Raw genomic sequence first — 17,938 nt, forward strand, 5'->3', positions numbered from 1 at the left:
GGGACAGGGGTATGAGAGTGTTATGAAGGCAGTTAGACAGGCAAAATGGGCTCCAGCCTAGAATCTTGCTATAGGCCCAATCAATGTGTGGGTTGTGCTTAACCAACCAGGAGTGACCCAGAACAATAGGGACTTGGGGTGAGTCAAGCAAATGAAACACTATGGTCTCTTGGTGGTTTCCAGAGATAAGTAGACTCACCACTAGTGTGACATGTATGAACAGGAGGCTAGACAAGTGTTCATGAAGTTCCCATCAGCCCCTGAGTCAGTGAGAACAGAGACAGTTTGACAGTGATTGCCTGTGATGAGAGTAGCAGGAACCAGGATGTGGACTGTAGGGGAAGGATGAAGTGGAGTGACGCTCACGCCAGTACTCCCGCTCACTGGCGAGTGCTACCTCTTACTGTGCACTGGGTGATGTAGTGGCCAGGCAATAGTTTGGAGTGTCATCTTCTGTGTCTCTCTGCAGAGGACAGACGGGCACAGTCTTTTTACAGGGGCCTCAGGCTCGCTGGTAAGTGCAGGAGCTGGCAAGGTCTGAAGAAGAGTCTTACTTGGAAACCTTGGTCTTCGGCTGGACACTTGTTTTCTGTGGCACAACTTCAGATATCCGTCAATTCGAACAGCAAGGTCCACAATAACTGGGCCTTCTAATTCCAGCCACATATGGTAGTGAGGGTACGTTACACGATGGTGAAGTCTGAGACGGACCTACTTCCCTGCCGCATGTGCAGCATCTCCTGAACGGCCTCTCTTCCAGACACAGATCGATCGAAAACTCTCATCTCTTCTGTGAAGCTTGCATAGCCCGTCAACAGGGTTATTATATAGGCAATACGGGCCCCAGTCATAGGAAAGGTGGATGGCTGAAGCGCCATTACCAAGGAACACTGAGAGAGAAAGGATCTACAGGTTCCAGGTTCTCCAGCATATGGTTCGGGTGGAGGCAACCGGGGCTCTCGTGGAAGGCAAGGGTGGCTGAACAGGTTGGAGGGGTGCAGGCGGGGCGGCTGTGGGGGTGGTGTCTGAATCAGCTGGATCTGCTGCAGCTGGGCCGACATGTCATTTATTCAGGCTGGCTGTAATAGCCATCACATTCACGAACACAAAGAGAGACTTTCCTTATTGTTGGTCAGTGTGGACCATAGACCGTAAAAGAAATGGATGAACAGACTTTTCAATGGGAGGGCACTGACATAAATTTGAACGGTTTTTCAGTTGGCTTCCCATCGTCCTGCGCAGACTCAAACTAACTTTGTGACGTTAGCCATCAAACTGAATCTTGTAACTTGTCTGATAGATGGTTCACACAGAAATTCTTCTCACACCTCCCTCGCCTTCAAAGTCATCAAAGTTAAACATTTAGTTAGTTCTTACTATTAACATCATCATCACAAGTGATATCAAGTCGTGTTCACGGTAAACTACCAGACATGATCATCTTCAAGCACAGTCAATGGTAAAAAAAAGTTATAATCTTCTTTCCACTTTTCCGACCTAGCCTACTGTCAATCCATCGAAAACTTCTGAAATGATTAGTGCCGTTTTTTTTTAATTAGCTTTAATTGCCTCTATGTAATGCTTAACATACAATGGTCTTGTAACGTTGGATTCCCAAACCAGCTGTTGCAAGTCAGTTTCGCTTAAGGAAAAAGCATCTGCTAAATACCAGTCAACTTTAATCAGTAACTTTAACATTTGAACACTTACAACTCGTATGCGGCTCTGCCAGACTTGGATGAAGACGGGAGACGAGGTGTTGACCAGCGTGGCGTTCTGGGTCCAGGCCGGGCATTCCCACTCTGGCGTGGACAGCAGGGCCAGGCAGGGCACCAGGAGAGAGAACGTCCCACCCTGCAGAATGGGCAACCTATCAAAGCAATGGCAACACAGCCAAATTAGCTAATCATAAGGCATCTTTACATGAAGGCAGTGGTGGTGGTTCCTCCTGTTCTCAATTTAAAGGAGAATTCCGGCGATTTTTTACATAGATCTCCATTTCTCACGGTCACTGAGTATTGTTGGTACAAAAAACCCCTGAAAACTTTGGTTTTATCTACCTCAGTCCATGTCTTCTTCATAATATAATAATGCAAAATACTACAGCCCTTCAAGGTGTGAGGATTAGAATCTATATTAAAATTTGTTTGACCAAAAGTAAACTTCTTGTGCTCTGAAGTACACATTACAGTATATAAACTCAGCCACAGGTCAGAGTACACAGCAACTTCATATATATTTCTACATTATATTGCACTTTGTTATGTGTCTCTGTTTATTCCTTTATTACCTATGTTAATCTAGCCTGGCGGGCCATCCTACATCATTGAAATGTATAGTCTGGAATCGAACCGTTTACCTCGCTTAATCCAGGGGGCGGGCAGAGAATTGTCTTTCAAACTGCCTAGGCATGCAATAGGCCAGCGCTACGACCATATCCGTATCCGGTCGGCAAAGCGGCAAATACATCCTTCTTGAAAAGGAATGACTTAAGTGCATTGTGTTGCTCAATTTTCAAAGAAAAGCACAAGTCCAACTCTTCCAAAGTTGACGCCGATTCAAACAACCGCTCTTCGTTAGCCATAGCCACCTTCCTTGTAGTTCACCGTCACAGGACTGTCGTTATCCTGTTAAGCCCGCCTTAAGACTCTCTAACAAAATAGAGCGCTGTGATTGGATGAAGTTCACGGCGTCAGCCAATAGAAATCCCTATGGTTTGATACTAGACGTACAGGCTGAGCAAATTAATTTGCCGCCGCTAGAGTGCGTCTAGATTTCTAGGCTAATGTTAATCTATAATACTTCCAAAATCAAATTGATATGAAATTTCTATCAACTGATAAAAACTAACATGCTCTTTTCCGACTACAGCTACCTCACTGTTTACACTGCCACCATCTCCATTATTGTCACAATGGAACACAAACCCACTCAGGACAAGCTTACGGAATTTGGAATTACAAGGCACAAGATTCTGCTCTAATAAGGTTCAAAATTCCACCCTAATCCTATTTAAGACTCCAGCTGATGCAAGGGTAGACCTCTGCTGGGGCCTCTGCAATACAGTACTGCACACCGAGTTCAATCACAATGTTCAAGCATCTGACTGACGCAGGCACTTTGAGTTTTGTAGCTTTCTGTGCCCAAACTAAGTTGTTGGTACAGTGCCCAAACTGTACTTTCTGTGCCTAAACTTAGTTGTTGGCCCTGATAAACACTTGTAGGGGGACTGCACAACTCAACGAGGAGCCTTAAAGGAGAATTCCGGTGTGATATTGACCTAAAGTGTATTGAAACATGATACCGAGTGTGAACGTATTGTCCCATAGCCCATCTCGGCTTGTCCCCTGCACTCCAAAATCTGGCGCTAGTTAGCCGATGCTACCAACAGCTTTTTCAATAGTGGTGCTTTGATAATTCAGTGGAAATGCATGGATTCCAGTTGCTGCTACTGGAAGAAACTGGAATCCATGCATTTCCACTGAATTATTTTTGGAATCTGATCCCTTATCATACCTGTTCATTCTTACTCGTTGCTCGACTTATCGTGACTAAATTCAAGATGGCTGCAAACGCTAAACCGCGGAAGATACTGTCTGTATAAATCGTCTTGTAAGTAAACTACCAGTGCTTTTTCAAAGTTCTCAATGTCTCGCTTTTAAATGTCAGGGCCCTCAGAAGTCTACCAATGAAGTGTGGAGATACATTGAGCCTCGTAAATGGGTGTAAAACAGTGATTTATTTGCATGGCTAGCCCGATGCCGAAGCACCACTATTGAAAAAGCTGTTGATAGCATCGGCTAACTAGCGCCAGATTTTGGAGTGCAGGGGACAAGCCGAGATGGGCTATGAGACATACGTTCACACTCGGTATCATGTTTCAATACACTTTAGGTCAGTATCACACCGGAATTCTCCTTTAATACAGTGCTGTTCTGTGAATGTTCAGTCCATTCTGGACACAGTTATTTAATTTAGTATAAAACCCTACTGAAATTATTAGTGTTATGTGGTTTTAACAGAAATGAGAACTGTCACGTTGCTGGATATGTTTGTATTTGTAGAACTGGCAAACCTCATCCTTTTTGTATTCCCTCCTTATCCTTACATATGTGCAATACCTGTGGGCAGTAGTGAAAAACCTGTTGTTGATGTTGTTGTTGCACATGAACATGACCATGTACATGTCCAAGTACTGTGCAGTAGTGGCTACCCTGATGATGTGCTGTGTGGATGTGGTGTTGCTGCTGAAACAATCTACATTTTCCATTGTGAGAGATGTAAACAATTATCTTACCATATCTTATCTATTGCTGAGTGATGTTAAGTACTCATATCTGTACAATGGAGCGAACGTTTCACCCCAATAAAACAATTTACTGTTTTGACTTGGCATGTACAGTAGGGGAGCAACAACAGTTTTCCACTCCAGTCCATCCTGGGCAAGTCGTTGAATGGTGCCCCATGAGTGGTTTAGGCTCTGCATCTCCTTCTCCACAGTTCTTCACCATGTGTCCTTAGGTCTTCCTCTCTTTCTTTTCCCCTATGGCGTCCAATGTAGAGCTATTCTTGTAATATCAGTTGGATCTTTTCTCAAAATATGTCCTATCCATCTCCACCTTTTTTTCATGAGGATAGTCTCCATACTTTCTTGTTGCCATTTCTGATACAGTTCTTCATTTGAGATTGTGTTTGACCAAAAAATGTATTCCAACTTTTGGTGTGGAATGTTGAAAGACTGTTGAGATCTCTTTTTAACATTCTCCAACATTCAGAGCCATATAAAAGGGTGGATAAAACACAGCTCTGATTCAATTTGAGTTTGGTCTTTGTAGTGTATTGTCGTGAGTGCCATTCTTAATGTCTTGGTCTGTGCCCCACTCATGACTAATACTGCCCAAATACGTGAACTCATTAGTTTTGGGGACATCTTCTCCATTAACTTCAATTGGTGAGGGGTTAGGAATGTTTAAAGTTAACAATTCAGTCTTCTTTTGGCTTTTTTGTTTTACTTTTCTTTGACTATTGCCCTTCTATGCTGTTATTAGCTATTCCTGTTTGCTTGTGTTTATGTAAAGCACATTGAATGACCTCTGTGTATGAAATGCACTATATAAATAAAGTTCCCTAAAACGTTCCTAGGATACATCGAACTGACATTGATGAGCCTCGCATTATACTCAATTCAACGATCAGCTCCTATGTCATGAGCGCAATGCTGGCAGTGTCAACCATTCCGCTGCTGTGCCATAGCAGACAATAGAAAACCTTGCCGCTACTCAGTATGATCCCCGTTTTACTGTTGTGATGGGCCAAGAGTCACCAAATAGGCTTGTTCATGCCGCCTTGCATCTCTTCTATCTTTGCCAGTAATATATGTCAGGAGAATGTTATTTATATCATGGAATGACTCAGAACTGGGTCGGTAGATATGTAGAAGTTGTAGTAGTTAATCTTTTTCCAGTACACAGGCGTACCAATCCTCACTATGCATGTACATTTCAGACCCCTAAAATATAAACAAAGACCTATCTGTGTGTGTGTGTGTGTGTGTGTGTGTGTGTGTGTGTTGTGTGTGTGTGTGTGTGTTCGTGCGTGTGTGTGTGTGTGTGTTCGTGCGTGTGTGTGTGTGTGTGTGCGCGTGCGTGCGTGTGCGCGTGCGTGCGTGTATCACCTGATTCCAAATATGACCTGGAGTAGTGTGCAGAGCCCTGAGACGAAGAAGATGGTGCTGATGAGGTGGCTCTGGGTCAGACCGTCATGCTGAAGGCACAGGCCCTGTGACAGGATCAGCGGGATGGATACGATCCCTCCAAACGCAGTCAGGTAATGCTGAAGGAGAGAACAGGAGAGGGGCCGGAGAGAGAGACAAGGAGGGAGAGAGTGAGAGAGAGAGAGAGAGAGAGAAAGGGGGAGAGATAGGGAGAAAGAACAGAGATTTGGGGAGAGAGGAAGAGCACAAGACAAATATATGTTTAGAGGCTAAAACAAAACAAACAAAGACCACAGTATGCTGCAGGACAAAAGCAGATCTACCCGGCTAATACACAACTAAAATTACTGAATGTGTCCTTTATGGAGGTTTCAGACTGAAAGACTTAAGAGCAGAGGCCTTGTATGTCCTCATTAAATAAACTGGCAAAAACACCCAATGATAATATAAAAATACTAAATATAATAATACTAATATAACTAATATAAAAATACTAAAAATTCTCCATCAACGAATAGGGCTTCCCAGGCACATGCCGATTTAGAACAATCCATCAATAAATATACAGAGCATGCAGCTATACTGGGAAACATGAATAAAAGGTGGAATCCAGCAGTTGTCAGATGTCATAAATATCCAGCAGTTGTCAGATAAAATCATAAATCACGACACTGTTGCACCATTCAGTGTATTAAAAAGCAAATATAACCTAAAAGTTACAGAATTATTTAGGTACAGTACATGCAACTGAAAAACTGGGTTACTTGCAATTTTGACTTGGGAAAGAACATCAGCCCTGAAATGTCTAACATCTTAAGCCAAAGCAACAAAAAGGAGGCTGATCGGCTCTATGTACAATTTGCTGATAAGCATGGAAAGCAGTTATACATTATTACAAAGTATATAAAATAAATGGACCAAAGACCTAGGTGTTGACGTTAACTGACGTCACTAACATACAAACTAACTACTAATGAAAATCTGCTACTAATACAGTTTAAGATAATGACAAGAATATACTATACTAGAGATAAAAGAAGGAAGTTTGATACATCATCAGATAGATGTTTAAAATGTAGCATTCATGCATGCCTTTTGGTCCTACAAAGGGATTAAAAAGATTTGGTTATCTAAGTATACAGTACCAACAGAACAATCATATTCTCTGCTAGAATGTGTATTTTTTAAGATATAAGATATCGAACTGGCTGGTAGACATGTTTTTCCTCTCTTATCTTTAAAAAACTAATATTGCAAACTGGAAAAAATAAGGAAGCACCTTCAATAGAAAACTGGAAGGCCTTAATGAAGTGTGTTTAATGTCAAGATCAGAAAAGAAACAATCTGATAGCCGATGGAGCCAAATTTACAATGCCCTTGAGAGCATGTCTTTAGAACCCCCTTTACTTTTTTTTTTTTTTTGGTTGTGTGTGTGTATGTGGGTCCTGTCTTGAATGTGGACCAGCAATGTGCGGGGGTGGGGGGGGGGGTAAATGGGAGTGGGAGAGGTGTGCGGATGGTAGGGTGGGGGTGGGAGAGGTGTGCGGATGGTAGGGTGAGTTGGGAGAGGTGTGCGGATGGTAGTGCGATTTGGGAGAGGTGTGCGGATAGTAGGGTGAGTTGGGAGAAGGGAGGTGGGTTGGTAGGGGTGAGTCAGTATAATTAATAATAAGTATTACGGGAAGCATAGTATGTAAAACTAGAGATGAAACTGATTTTGAAGAAATTCTGAAATTGTTCTTTTTTCATTGTTTTGCCCATATTTGATGTACTTCCTGGTATCTAATCATGATGACCCACAGAAATTAAGGTCTCAAGGCACATGGTGTGTACCAAAAATGCTATGGCTCCCCGATGCCTCGTACCTGAATTCCCAGGATTATGCAGAGGTACCATGGAGGGACGTCCGTCACACAGTAGACGAGCTTGTCCCTGTCGTTCTCCCCAGACAGAGCTTTGCCTTCTGGGATTTCAAAGAAATGTTCTGCTCCATCCGCCTGTAGTGAAGGAAAGAGATTTCAGAACATCACCACTCAACAACCAACATTACTGATCTTACACAGGGATCACTATTTGCTGTTAGTTTGCGCACAATAGGAGAGACAAATGCACACAAACTATCAAAACTGAGCAATACAATTACAATACCAAACAGTAGTAGCACTAACTAGCGTGATTTTCCACTTTGCAATCTGCCACCCATCCTTATAATGACATTCCATAGAAGCTTTGGTGGTCCAGGTATTCAGGCTACTATTGCACAGAGATGGCTTAAATGTCAAGAGTAATCCGCTAACAGATACAGGAAATGTGTGCCAGCCTTTCTGCATGAGCCCCCAAGAATGAGATGTACTGTCAAGCAGCAGCCGGGTAGATGCCAGTGAGGCGATCCCATGACGATGCCAGTGGGGTAATCCCATGACAACTCATGATTAAACAGTAACATGAGCCCAACTAGTAACTGATCAAACCTGCACTCGCACTCACACTCCCCGCTGTTCCCACGGAGTGGACCCTCCCTGACAGACCTCCGGGTGAAATTATACCACACTGTTATGCTGTGAAGGTATGTGTGCCAATGTCTTTGTCTGGCTTTCAGTTAGGATGTCCCTGTCCTGGATGTCACAGAGGATGTTTTAATCATCCAGTTGCTAGCACCAGAGTTGTAAAATGATGTCCTGCTAAACGGAATAGGCCTATCCATCCTGTGGGGTTTAGCAGGAAGGAGCACTTGTGTGGTGGTGTTTCGCCAACAGAGCTCCTAGTAGAGCTTTTGAGATACAGTATCAACACTATTCCAACTCTAAAATGTCTGACCAGAACCGTTTTTTTCACAGGTCAAATTTTGTCAGATCTACACAAAGCTTAACATACTGTAGATAAGCTTCAGACCAAGCCTCACAAAAATTACCAGAAGGATTTTTGATTTTCTAAAGTGTCACATGGTTAAAGGGCATCATTTTTTACTAAGTCTCCCTTATGTTAGCTTCTTAGTGAAATGGTTTGAAATACACAAATTTTACAGCTGCTTTCACAAACAACCTTTTCATACTGCACAAAAGCTCTCCACAACACTCACGTTCCTCTGACAACAAGTAAAGCTAAGTGCTTTTAACAGAGCTCACCAGCCAAGCAGTGTTCAGTTTACAGACTCACATATAAATCACCTTTACCATCCAATTTAATGTGCACTTTGGTTCCTTAACAGTCGAATGTCTAGAGGATCCCCATAGGGCTTGTCATGCATGTCATAATGAATGTTTTTCCTACTTACTTCAAAGGCAATGTTGTCCAGTCCATTGCTTTCCTTGTCAGGAGCCATTAGGTCTACATAGAGTGCTGGACAAACTCTTAATCACGAGTGAACTCTGATACTCCTAGACCCTTATGAGTTAGAGCAATAGAGAGAGAGAGAGAGAGAGAGTGTGAATGAGACAGGAAAAGGGAGAGATAGATCCTGCAAGAGAAAGGGAGGGAGGGAGGAAGGTAGCGAGAAAGAGAAAGAGATCGGGCAGCAGGGACAGACGGCAGGTCTTGATGCCAGGGACAGTGGTTAAATATTACCTTTATCCTAACCTATCCACATCATTGCAAACACTGTACAGGAAAGGCTAGCCTTTTTTGCATTCCTGAGGCAGAAGAGGAATTCTAATTGCAGAATGCCCTTTGTAGTCAGTTTACTTCCTCTAATACCTCTGTGTATTTGTCTGCTATTGCTATTGCCTTACCTGCCATTTGGCTGTGTTTCCCGGCTCCCTGCTAAGTGACCCCCATAGTCTCCCCTCTCTCCAACCAGGAACTCCTCCTGAACTCAACTACTGAAAACTGAAATGAATATGACAAATAATAATGTATCTGTTGTAGTTTTGTTCAGTTGTAGAATTGTAAAATAAGTGTAATGTTTTTCTGTAGTCTGGGAAAAGAAGGTCTGAGATTTCCAGGGTAACTTTATGGTTGATTGTGTCTTAAACACTGGTTGATTGTAGTGTATGATTATTCCTGGCATTGCAATAAATTGTTATCTTAAGTGGTAATCTTTAACATTTAACCGCATATATTTGAGGACTCATCAAACTAGAGCAGGCCCTGAGCTTTTCAGTAAATTGCACCAAGCCTCTGAGTGGAAAACTAGACAAACTGTCAGAGAGTCACTGAACGAGGAAATTTAAACTTCATCTGAACTAAGTAACTGTTAAATGTGTTGGGTTGAATCCTATATGATTAACAGATAAGCCTTTGATAGAGATAATTCTTTGGAAGTACATATTACTAATTGTTGATGAATACTTCATAGTCAACAGTATCTGTGGCTAATCATTGAAGAGTCGGATAAGACAGAACACGTATCTTCCTGGGAATAAGTGTATATTTCCCAGCTTTCAACACCACACATACACATTCAGTGTTTCCCCTAGAAATTTTTCCAGCAGCGGTGCTATTACTTGGGGGGAGGTTGTTGGGCATTTTTTTTTTTTTTTTTTTATATATCATATCATACCTTCGTGTTTCTTTTGTGGACATTTTCAGCTTTCTTTTACATTATTGGTTAAAAATGATAGAAGAAAAATGAAATGGCACAACCCAGAAAAAGATTATTTACAATTTATTTAAATTTGTCTTAATGGCAAAGGCCACACCCAATCTGCGAGCACTTAATTTTTCTGGCCTTTTCAAAGAACATCTCTAAGGCTCTTTGGTAATTGAATTGAAGGGGGGCCATTAATACTGACACGCATGCACGTAGATGCTCTCCTTGTAGTCTATTTCTCAGTCCCAAAACAACAAACCCACGTATAAAAAGTAAATACTCACTTTTCTTCTACATCACTCCCACAGTTACCATACAACTCACTCACAATTAACTTTCGAAAAGGACCTAGGCTACTTGATTGAAGTGCGACCGTTCGATCTCACCGTCAAAGAGCAGCTGAAGTTATGAGAACACGTCTTTCTGATAAGAGAATGTAGGCTCCTATGTCTAATGCATAAGCGTAGAAAAGGTCTGTTTGTGATAGCCTATTATAGCTAAGTGGACAGAATTTAGGCTATCATTATATGCCAACATATGCTCATATTTCCTTTAACTATCAGAAAGTTTAAACAGGCCTAGACTGTGTTCGCCCTAGCTTTCCCATGCAAACATTACATGTAGCCCTACGCTAACGTTACAAGTCTAGGCTACAATTAACGTTAAGACCATACACCTTGTAGCACATTGGTTTACTCTATTGCATTACTTACGTTTTAATAATTTGTCGTTGAATGTTGATGGAGGCTCATCTTTGGGAAATCAGCTCTCTGGATAAAATTGTCAACCAGAACAGAGTTCTCAGAGTTGGCGATTACCGGACGTAAATCAATCAGCAGAAAGAACGCATCACAACAGTAGGCTAAATGTAACAAACTTTTTTCCCCCATGTTAAATTCATTTCGGTAATCATGAATTGGTTTCTTTTATTTGATGTAGGCTAGGAGAGGAGGATGCATGTTTCACATTAGTGTCAATGTGTCAAAGCAGGCTTTGGATCAGAGGAATTGCTCAAGCTTAACATATGGCATAGGCTACAAGCGAATTCGGCATACAAACAGCTTCGTGATGAAATATAACTAATATCATTTTATTGTCACCAGGCCTATAAGTAGGCTATTTATTGTGTAACCTACAAGTGAGCGATGACACCATAGGCTACACTGTGGCGGAGCAAGACCCCATCAGTCGGATAACTAAACAATGTAACCGTGTTCAGAACGTAGGCTAGCCATATGGGCTGCAGACTTGTCTTTGGGCTTGTAATCACTGGACACATCATGCATATATGTCCTGAATAATGAGAGGGTAAGTGCGGATTTGATGCATAACTTACTCAAGACTTTCAGAAAACAATTTCGAGATGACGTTGGCCGTTGTGCTTTTACAGTGTGTTAAGTGAATCTCTTGATATTATGTTGCAGCGGCGCTGAAAATCCAGCGGCGGCGCTGCGCCGCTGTTAAATACACTGTAGGGGAAACACTGACATTAGTCACACACATTTTCAACCTCGACCCGAACATGACTCGCAAATTCCTAATTTTAACAATAGGCTTAACGTGGTTGCATCAATATCATGAAGCCATTATAATGTAACTTTCCTTCACAAGACATTCATGTAGGCTAACAAATAAATAAATGCAGTCAATAGCCTTGGCTAAAACAGTCTATGCTATCTTAAACTGTCTATTACAAGGGGAGACGGCTGGACTTAAAAACAAAGTAGCTTATGCAACCCTTCATTCTCGCTCTCTCTCTCTCTCTCCCTCACACACACATACAGGCATGTGCCCACACTCAAACACATTTCTTACCTCAGGTTCTGTGCTGTAAACTTGCACAATGCAGCATGCCGATATTACTTTTCTTGCTGACAGTCAGATATGTTTCAATGGTGTAACTTGTCCTAAGCCGTAGGCTACCGACCGCAACTCTCGCAAATTTATAAGAAGACAATATTAGGCACAATGTTAGGCCATGCTATAGACCAATTAAACTAAACTTAAAGGAAAATTCCGGTATTTAGCACTTTGAGTCCCTTTTCTGGTTTGTTTTGGATGAACTAGAGTGGTGGACACCGATTTTTTGGCCCGATTGGTCCTGTCTCGACTTTTCTGACTCGTTTTGAATCGCCTTTACTGCTTCAGAGTGGCTGCAAGCAGGCATGCACAAACATGTCCTAAAACAACCCTTAGCGTTTGTTTTCAAAACTGTGCAACTCACGAGTGGTTAGTGGTGTTAAGTTGATTATTAAAATCAAATATATCGGTAGCAATGTATGATTTCCAGCCGTCTTATTTGCTATTGTGGAACTATTTTTTCAGACACCTCACAACCTCATTATAAACTTCGCTCAACATTTGAGACTGAAGCATAGAAGATTGGCGCCCAGTAATATCAGCGTGCAATGAGTCTTCCAACAGAAATCAATGGGATTTTACAAAATGCCAAATAAAACACGACAGAAACAGTATTTCGCTATGCTACTTGTTTTGAAACATCAACGAATACCACTAACCATTCGGTGAGTTGCACAGTTTTGAAAACGAACATTAAGGGTTGTTTTAGGACATTTTTGTGCATGCCTGTTGCAGCCACTCTGAAGTAGTCAAAGGCGATTCAAAACGAGTCAAAAAAGTCGAGACAGGACCAATCGTCAAAATTTCGGTGTCCACCGTTCATCCAAAACAAACCAGAAAAGGGACTCAAAGGGCTGTATTTTGCACATTGGCGCATGGCGTAAAACTCGTTTTCCACCCGGCGCCAAGTTTAATTTGGTATTTTGCACGTTCATTTTTTAAACAATGTGCCCAGGGGTGTGGCAATTAACAACCTAGGGAGTGGCCTGACGCATTGTCGCAAAAATCGCTATTGTACACCTGGTCAGAAGTCTATTGCGAGTTGTTTATGTTATTTTAAGAGCACACTGTCAACAGTCATATTGGCAGGTGCACGCACCATCCTTCTATCATTCATGAACGCACACCAGCGCACGTCCATGCAAAACATTACAAATTGCACGATTACAATGGGAAACATTATGTGGTGGAATGCATGGACAGAGCCCTGCGTAACGACCGAGGCACGCACAGCCAATGGGCTTGCATAGCCGCAGTATAAAATTGAACACCATGTTTGTTGTGGAAACGCCCCGGTTCCTCATTCCTCGTCAGTTCCTCGTTACTTCCTACTACGTCCCGTCTACCTGCTTGTCGGTATGTCTACTCTTTCTACACTATCTCCTACTCGCTTGGTTTTATTAGTAGTATTGTGATCACTTATTCTTGTTATGTATGGCTTTGTAGCACTTCTACCTGTTGCTGGCAGTAATTGGTGCCGCTCGGTGGTTTGTACCGGTGGAGTGCTTGCATTACGTTTTGTCGACGTGATCTTCTAAACTAAAGAACTCGCTGGTGCCCAGCTGAGTGTCTGATTTGAAGGGGAAACAGCTGATTTCCTGGTAGGTAGCCACCTTGGATTCTGCCTTCTCACTTTCTGCTTTATGGCTGGCTCTAACTGTTATCTGTTATTAAAAAAAACCTAGGAACACCTTGTTGCGCCATGCGCTTGACGAAAACCCTCCCAATGTGGACTGGACATCCTACTAAATTTGAATAAGCTTTTGACGAGTGACGATGCGCTTTTGACTGTCATGATAGGGCCCAAAGTGCTAAATACCGGAATTTTCCTTTAATTAGCCTACAGGCTAGTGTAAACATCAGTAGAGTGTGGCAACATGCATGGAAATAACTCAAGCAACTTCTTGGGGTTTTTGGGGACGTTACACGTTACCAGATAATTGTGGTTAGGACCTAAATGTTATCCCTTGACTTACATCAGATTTTTTATGAAATAGAAGCTACTTTAGACTACCATCTGGATAATTACAAACAACTGTTTAATTCTATTATAGGCCTATGGATAGGCTTTGTCCCCTCCAATGCGGTATTTTTGTATACAATCTATGCATGTGCATTTGAGACAGAGGGAGAAGGAGATGGGAAATCTCGCTATAGCCTACCGCACACGCACATGAATTTTAACCCAGAACGTTGCTATCTAGCGAATTTGTCCCAACCCACCCACAACCCGCAATATTACCTGGAAAATTCACCTGCCCCTGTGTGTGTGCTTATTTTATTTATTTTTTCATTTTTAACTATGTGGCGCTACAGTATATCGTAAATTAGTGGTTATGGGATGGGTTGAGATGCCCCAACGTACAAAACAAATGTGGTCTTAGGCCCTAAGCCCTACCCCAGATAGCAATTTCCTTTGGGCTGGATCCGCAAAAAAGCCTTTAGATCCGCCTGTAGCGGACATACGGTATCTTCACAGCAGACCCAGGTGGTAATGATATTAATTAAGGTGCTGATTCTGCTAAATTGACTGTCCTTTCCCTACTTCATTGTCAACTGGCTGCTAAAGAAAAAAAAAAGGGTATTTTGGAATGGCACAAATTTAGAAACCATGGGGGTGCACTATGTTCCCATGGCCACTTCATTTCTACAGTAAGGCTGGAAAAGAAGATATAGTTGGCTCAATATTGATCATATGTTCGTTTCATTATTTTTATTATTACCTAGCAGTGGTAAAAGTAGTCAATTGTTGTTTTGTGTCAGATCTAACAGTGCTATGAAACAACCCCATATTCTTGCCCGCATGCAGAAGTCCAAGCAGTAATGTTAATCAAGGATCTTTGGTTTGCTCACTATCAATCTTTTGACATGATTTGCCAGCCTGGGGTTGGACTAGGACAGCCCAACTTTTCAAGGTAGTAGGCTATCTGCTTTTTTATCTCTGTTGGTTTATTCAGAGACAACAACAAGCAACCGGCGATTGATAACTTTACTATTATTTTCCAGCAACAACAACTAGCTTAACTTAAGCAAAACAGCCATCACAATAACTATTTTGGAAAAACAGTGATAACGCAAACAGGATCACTGATGATAAAAAACGAGTGTAATTGTGACTTAGCCTATTTGCAAAAAGGAATAAATGGCTAATGTTTATTTTTGTGTTGTTTCAGATTGACTATGGAGATGACTGAGGAGGACAGCCTGAATATCGATGGGAACAGTGGAATTAACACGACTTAAACTTTGTCTGGGATTGCACTTCTACAGCCAGGTTGTTGAATAAAAAAATAATAAGACACTTATGTGTAAAGTTTTTTACCCCTTGTGTTTGTAGCCTAGCTTATGTTTATCAGTTGAGCTGTTGGGAAAACATTACAAACTTTAGCCTGAGTGAACCTATAACGAACCTGTTAGCAAATGTGTAGCAAACAGATTTTTCGGGATAATTAGCCCTAATTACCAAACACATTTCACATGTCAAATAAAGCCGGCTGATGTCTGATAAAGCGGGTCCGTTACCACACACAATAAAGCGGACCCGTATTGCATATGATAAACTGATCTGGAACACGTCAGTAACACAGACTACCATACGGAACTGGGCCAGTCTTAGCCCTTATTGGTACCAGATCCGTCAAACGAATCCAGACCAATTTTGGACCGATGTGCGTTTGGACGCCGGATCAGGTCCATTATGCAGATCCGTGCCGGACGTTGTGGTAGGTGTGGCCCAGTTCCGTCCCAGTGTATGTTTGCTATCTGGGACGGTTCTTGAGATATTCACTGAAAACTGTATCTGCCCTACCCTCCTTTCGGGGGGGTCCAGTCCGGCGGAGGGCTATATGCCCACCAAATTTTGTGCAGCCGGGTCTTTCAGTGTCTCAGGAATCGTTGACACAAAATTACTGAAGAAAAAGAAAAAAAAAAAAACTCCTATATGACCCTACACTAAATGGGAGTGATTGTGGGGCAGGACAAAGTAAGAGATAGAGACCCGACAAACACTGGACGGCCCCACGGACTTTAAGCGGACATTCACAACGTCCCCAATTGATTACCAGAACGTTATTGACGTCCGGAAGTTCTCCTTTTGGTCCTTGTGTGATGTCCAGTGTCTGACATTTTGGGGACGTCCCTGTTAAGTCCCTCAGTGTCGTCCACATTGGGTCATCCCAAAAACATCCCAAGGACAACCTTGTGTGTGCCCGACAATAACGTTATACCGTTATATATTGTTTGATAAGTGCACACGAGGCAAGTTAAAGTATTCTGGCTGCAGCCTGCAGGACGGGCGGGGATATCCACACATCCACATCTGCGACCTCACATGATACACATCATTAGTTCAGCTCACGGTTGACTAGCTACAGCATTCGGAAGAAGTACACCACCGGTGGCCACCAATGAAAGTAAGTAACATGTCTGGCTGTGTATGTAGCCGATAAAGTTTTCAATAACTGAATGAAACTTAATGAAAAGTTGTCAAATGTTAACTTAATGTAGCTGTCAAACTATGCTAGCTCACCTTTAGCAGGTTAGCAGCTCATTAGCCTACCTTAGTCTAGGCCAGTGGTTCTCAAATGGGGGTACGTGAAGGCACTCCAGGGGGTACGTGAGATTTTAAAATATACATATATCCTTGCAAAAATACTTTAAAAACAATTATGTAATAAATATTTGACATAATAAATATTTCAGGAAAATATAAGTTCATAAAATGAATTTTATAATTCAGTAGGCTATTCAATTTCATTATCCTAAAAACCCAGAGTCCCCATACCAGGATGGTTCGACCCAACCTGTCACATGCCACCCGCCATCACCTGTCAATCACTGTCAAAACTCAAATGATGGATTAGGTAGTTAAAGCGTGCGGTAATTCTTAATGGCTCACGGAGAGACAAGTGGCAAAGAAGGCCAAACTAGAGCTGGCAAAATTCCGGCTGTATCTTGAAGAATATGTTTTATTGCTCTGTTTTAAGTCTTTTTTTCTCAACTAAAAATGCTTTGCGCTGGTTAGGGGGTACTTGGCTGAAAAAATATTTCACAGGGGGTACATCACTGAAAAAAGGTTGAGAACCACTGGTCTAGGCTACTAGTTCTACGGCAATATACAGTTGTGTGTCTATGAACAAAGTAAGATCATTGCAGATATGGGAATTATGTAGTAGTTACGTTTTGAGTGAAGAATTTAATGTATGCAAGCTAGGAAATGGATTTTGGCAAATTCACGTTTAGGCTACCTTTTGCTGTGCTTGCTTGCATGCTTGGTGTACAAGTGTACAATACCATTTTATGAATTGTTTAAATGTCATTGTAATTTATTTGACGTATGCTCACGGTGTCATTGCTAAGCACCGTTTAGAAGTTCTGCTGTCCCTGAGAATTTACCATGACGTCACAACAAAAAAATTCTTCGACGGCATTTCAGAATGTAAACAATAGGCTCCAAGATACTTCCGGGTGGCAGAACGCAAGCGGCTTCCACTGATTTTACATAGTTAAAAAATGTTGGTGATCAAAGTTGAAACAATAACGAAAACGTGTTGTGTTTGGGGTTGTGCCACCAGATATACAGCAAGGGAGACAAATCTCCGATTTGAGGGACAAATCTCCGATGAGATTTCTGACGAGAAGCGAAGGAATCAGATACTGAGAAAGAACCAGTCCCTTAAAGATTGTGATGAATTTTTTCTGACTGTCAGGTATTTTGTATGATTTCTCTACTGGCACTTCAGCCTAGGGGTCATTACATGTGAAAACAGACAATATCAGAGTATCATGTACATGATACCTCTTAGCCTGGCGGGCCATCCTATATCATTGAAATGTAT

General features: G+C 41.9%; 1 protein-coding gene across 1 annotated transcript in view; it reads right to left on the reverse strand.

Annotated features, from left to right (window-relative positions):
- LOC125303318 (solute carrier family 23 member 1-like) overlaps positions 1-9,487 on the reverse strand; it is a 38,942-nt gene extending 29,455 nt beyond the window's left edge. The window contains exons 1-5 of the mRNA XM_048257007.1: positions 9,442-9,487; positions 8,988-9,097; positions 7,579-7,710; positions 5,675-5,832; positions 1,711-1,870 (exon numbers count right to left, since the gene is read on the reverse strand). Coding sequence (XP_048112964.1) covers positions 1,711-1,870; positions 5,675-5,832; positions 7,579-7,710; positions 8,988-9,035 — 498 coding nt within the window. The 5' untranslated portion in view covers positions 9,036-9,097; positions 9,442-9,487. The remainder of the gene's footprint in view (positions 1-1,710; positions 1,871-5,674; positions 5,833-7,578; positions 7,711-8,987; positions 9,098-9,441) is intronic.
- Positions 9,488-17,938: the final 8,451 nt, after the last annotated feature.

Source organism: Alosa alosa, chromosome 11, assembly GCF_017589495.1.
Source record: "Alosa alosa isolate M-15738 ecotype Scorff River chromosome 11, AALO_Geno_1.1, whole genome shotgun sequence".
In the NCBI taxonomy this organism is placed as follows: domain Eukaryota; kingdom Metazoa; phylum Chordata; class Actinopteri; order Clupeiformes; family Clupeidae; genus Alosa; species Alosa alosa.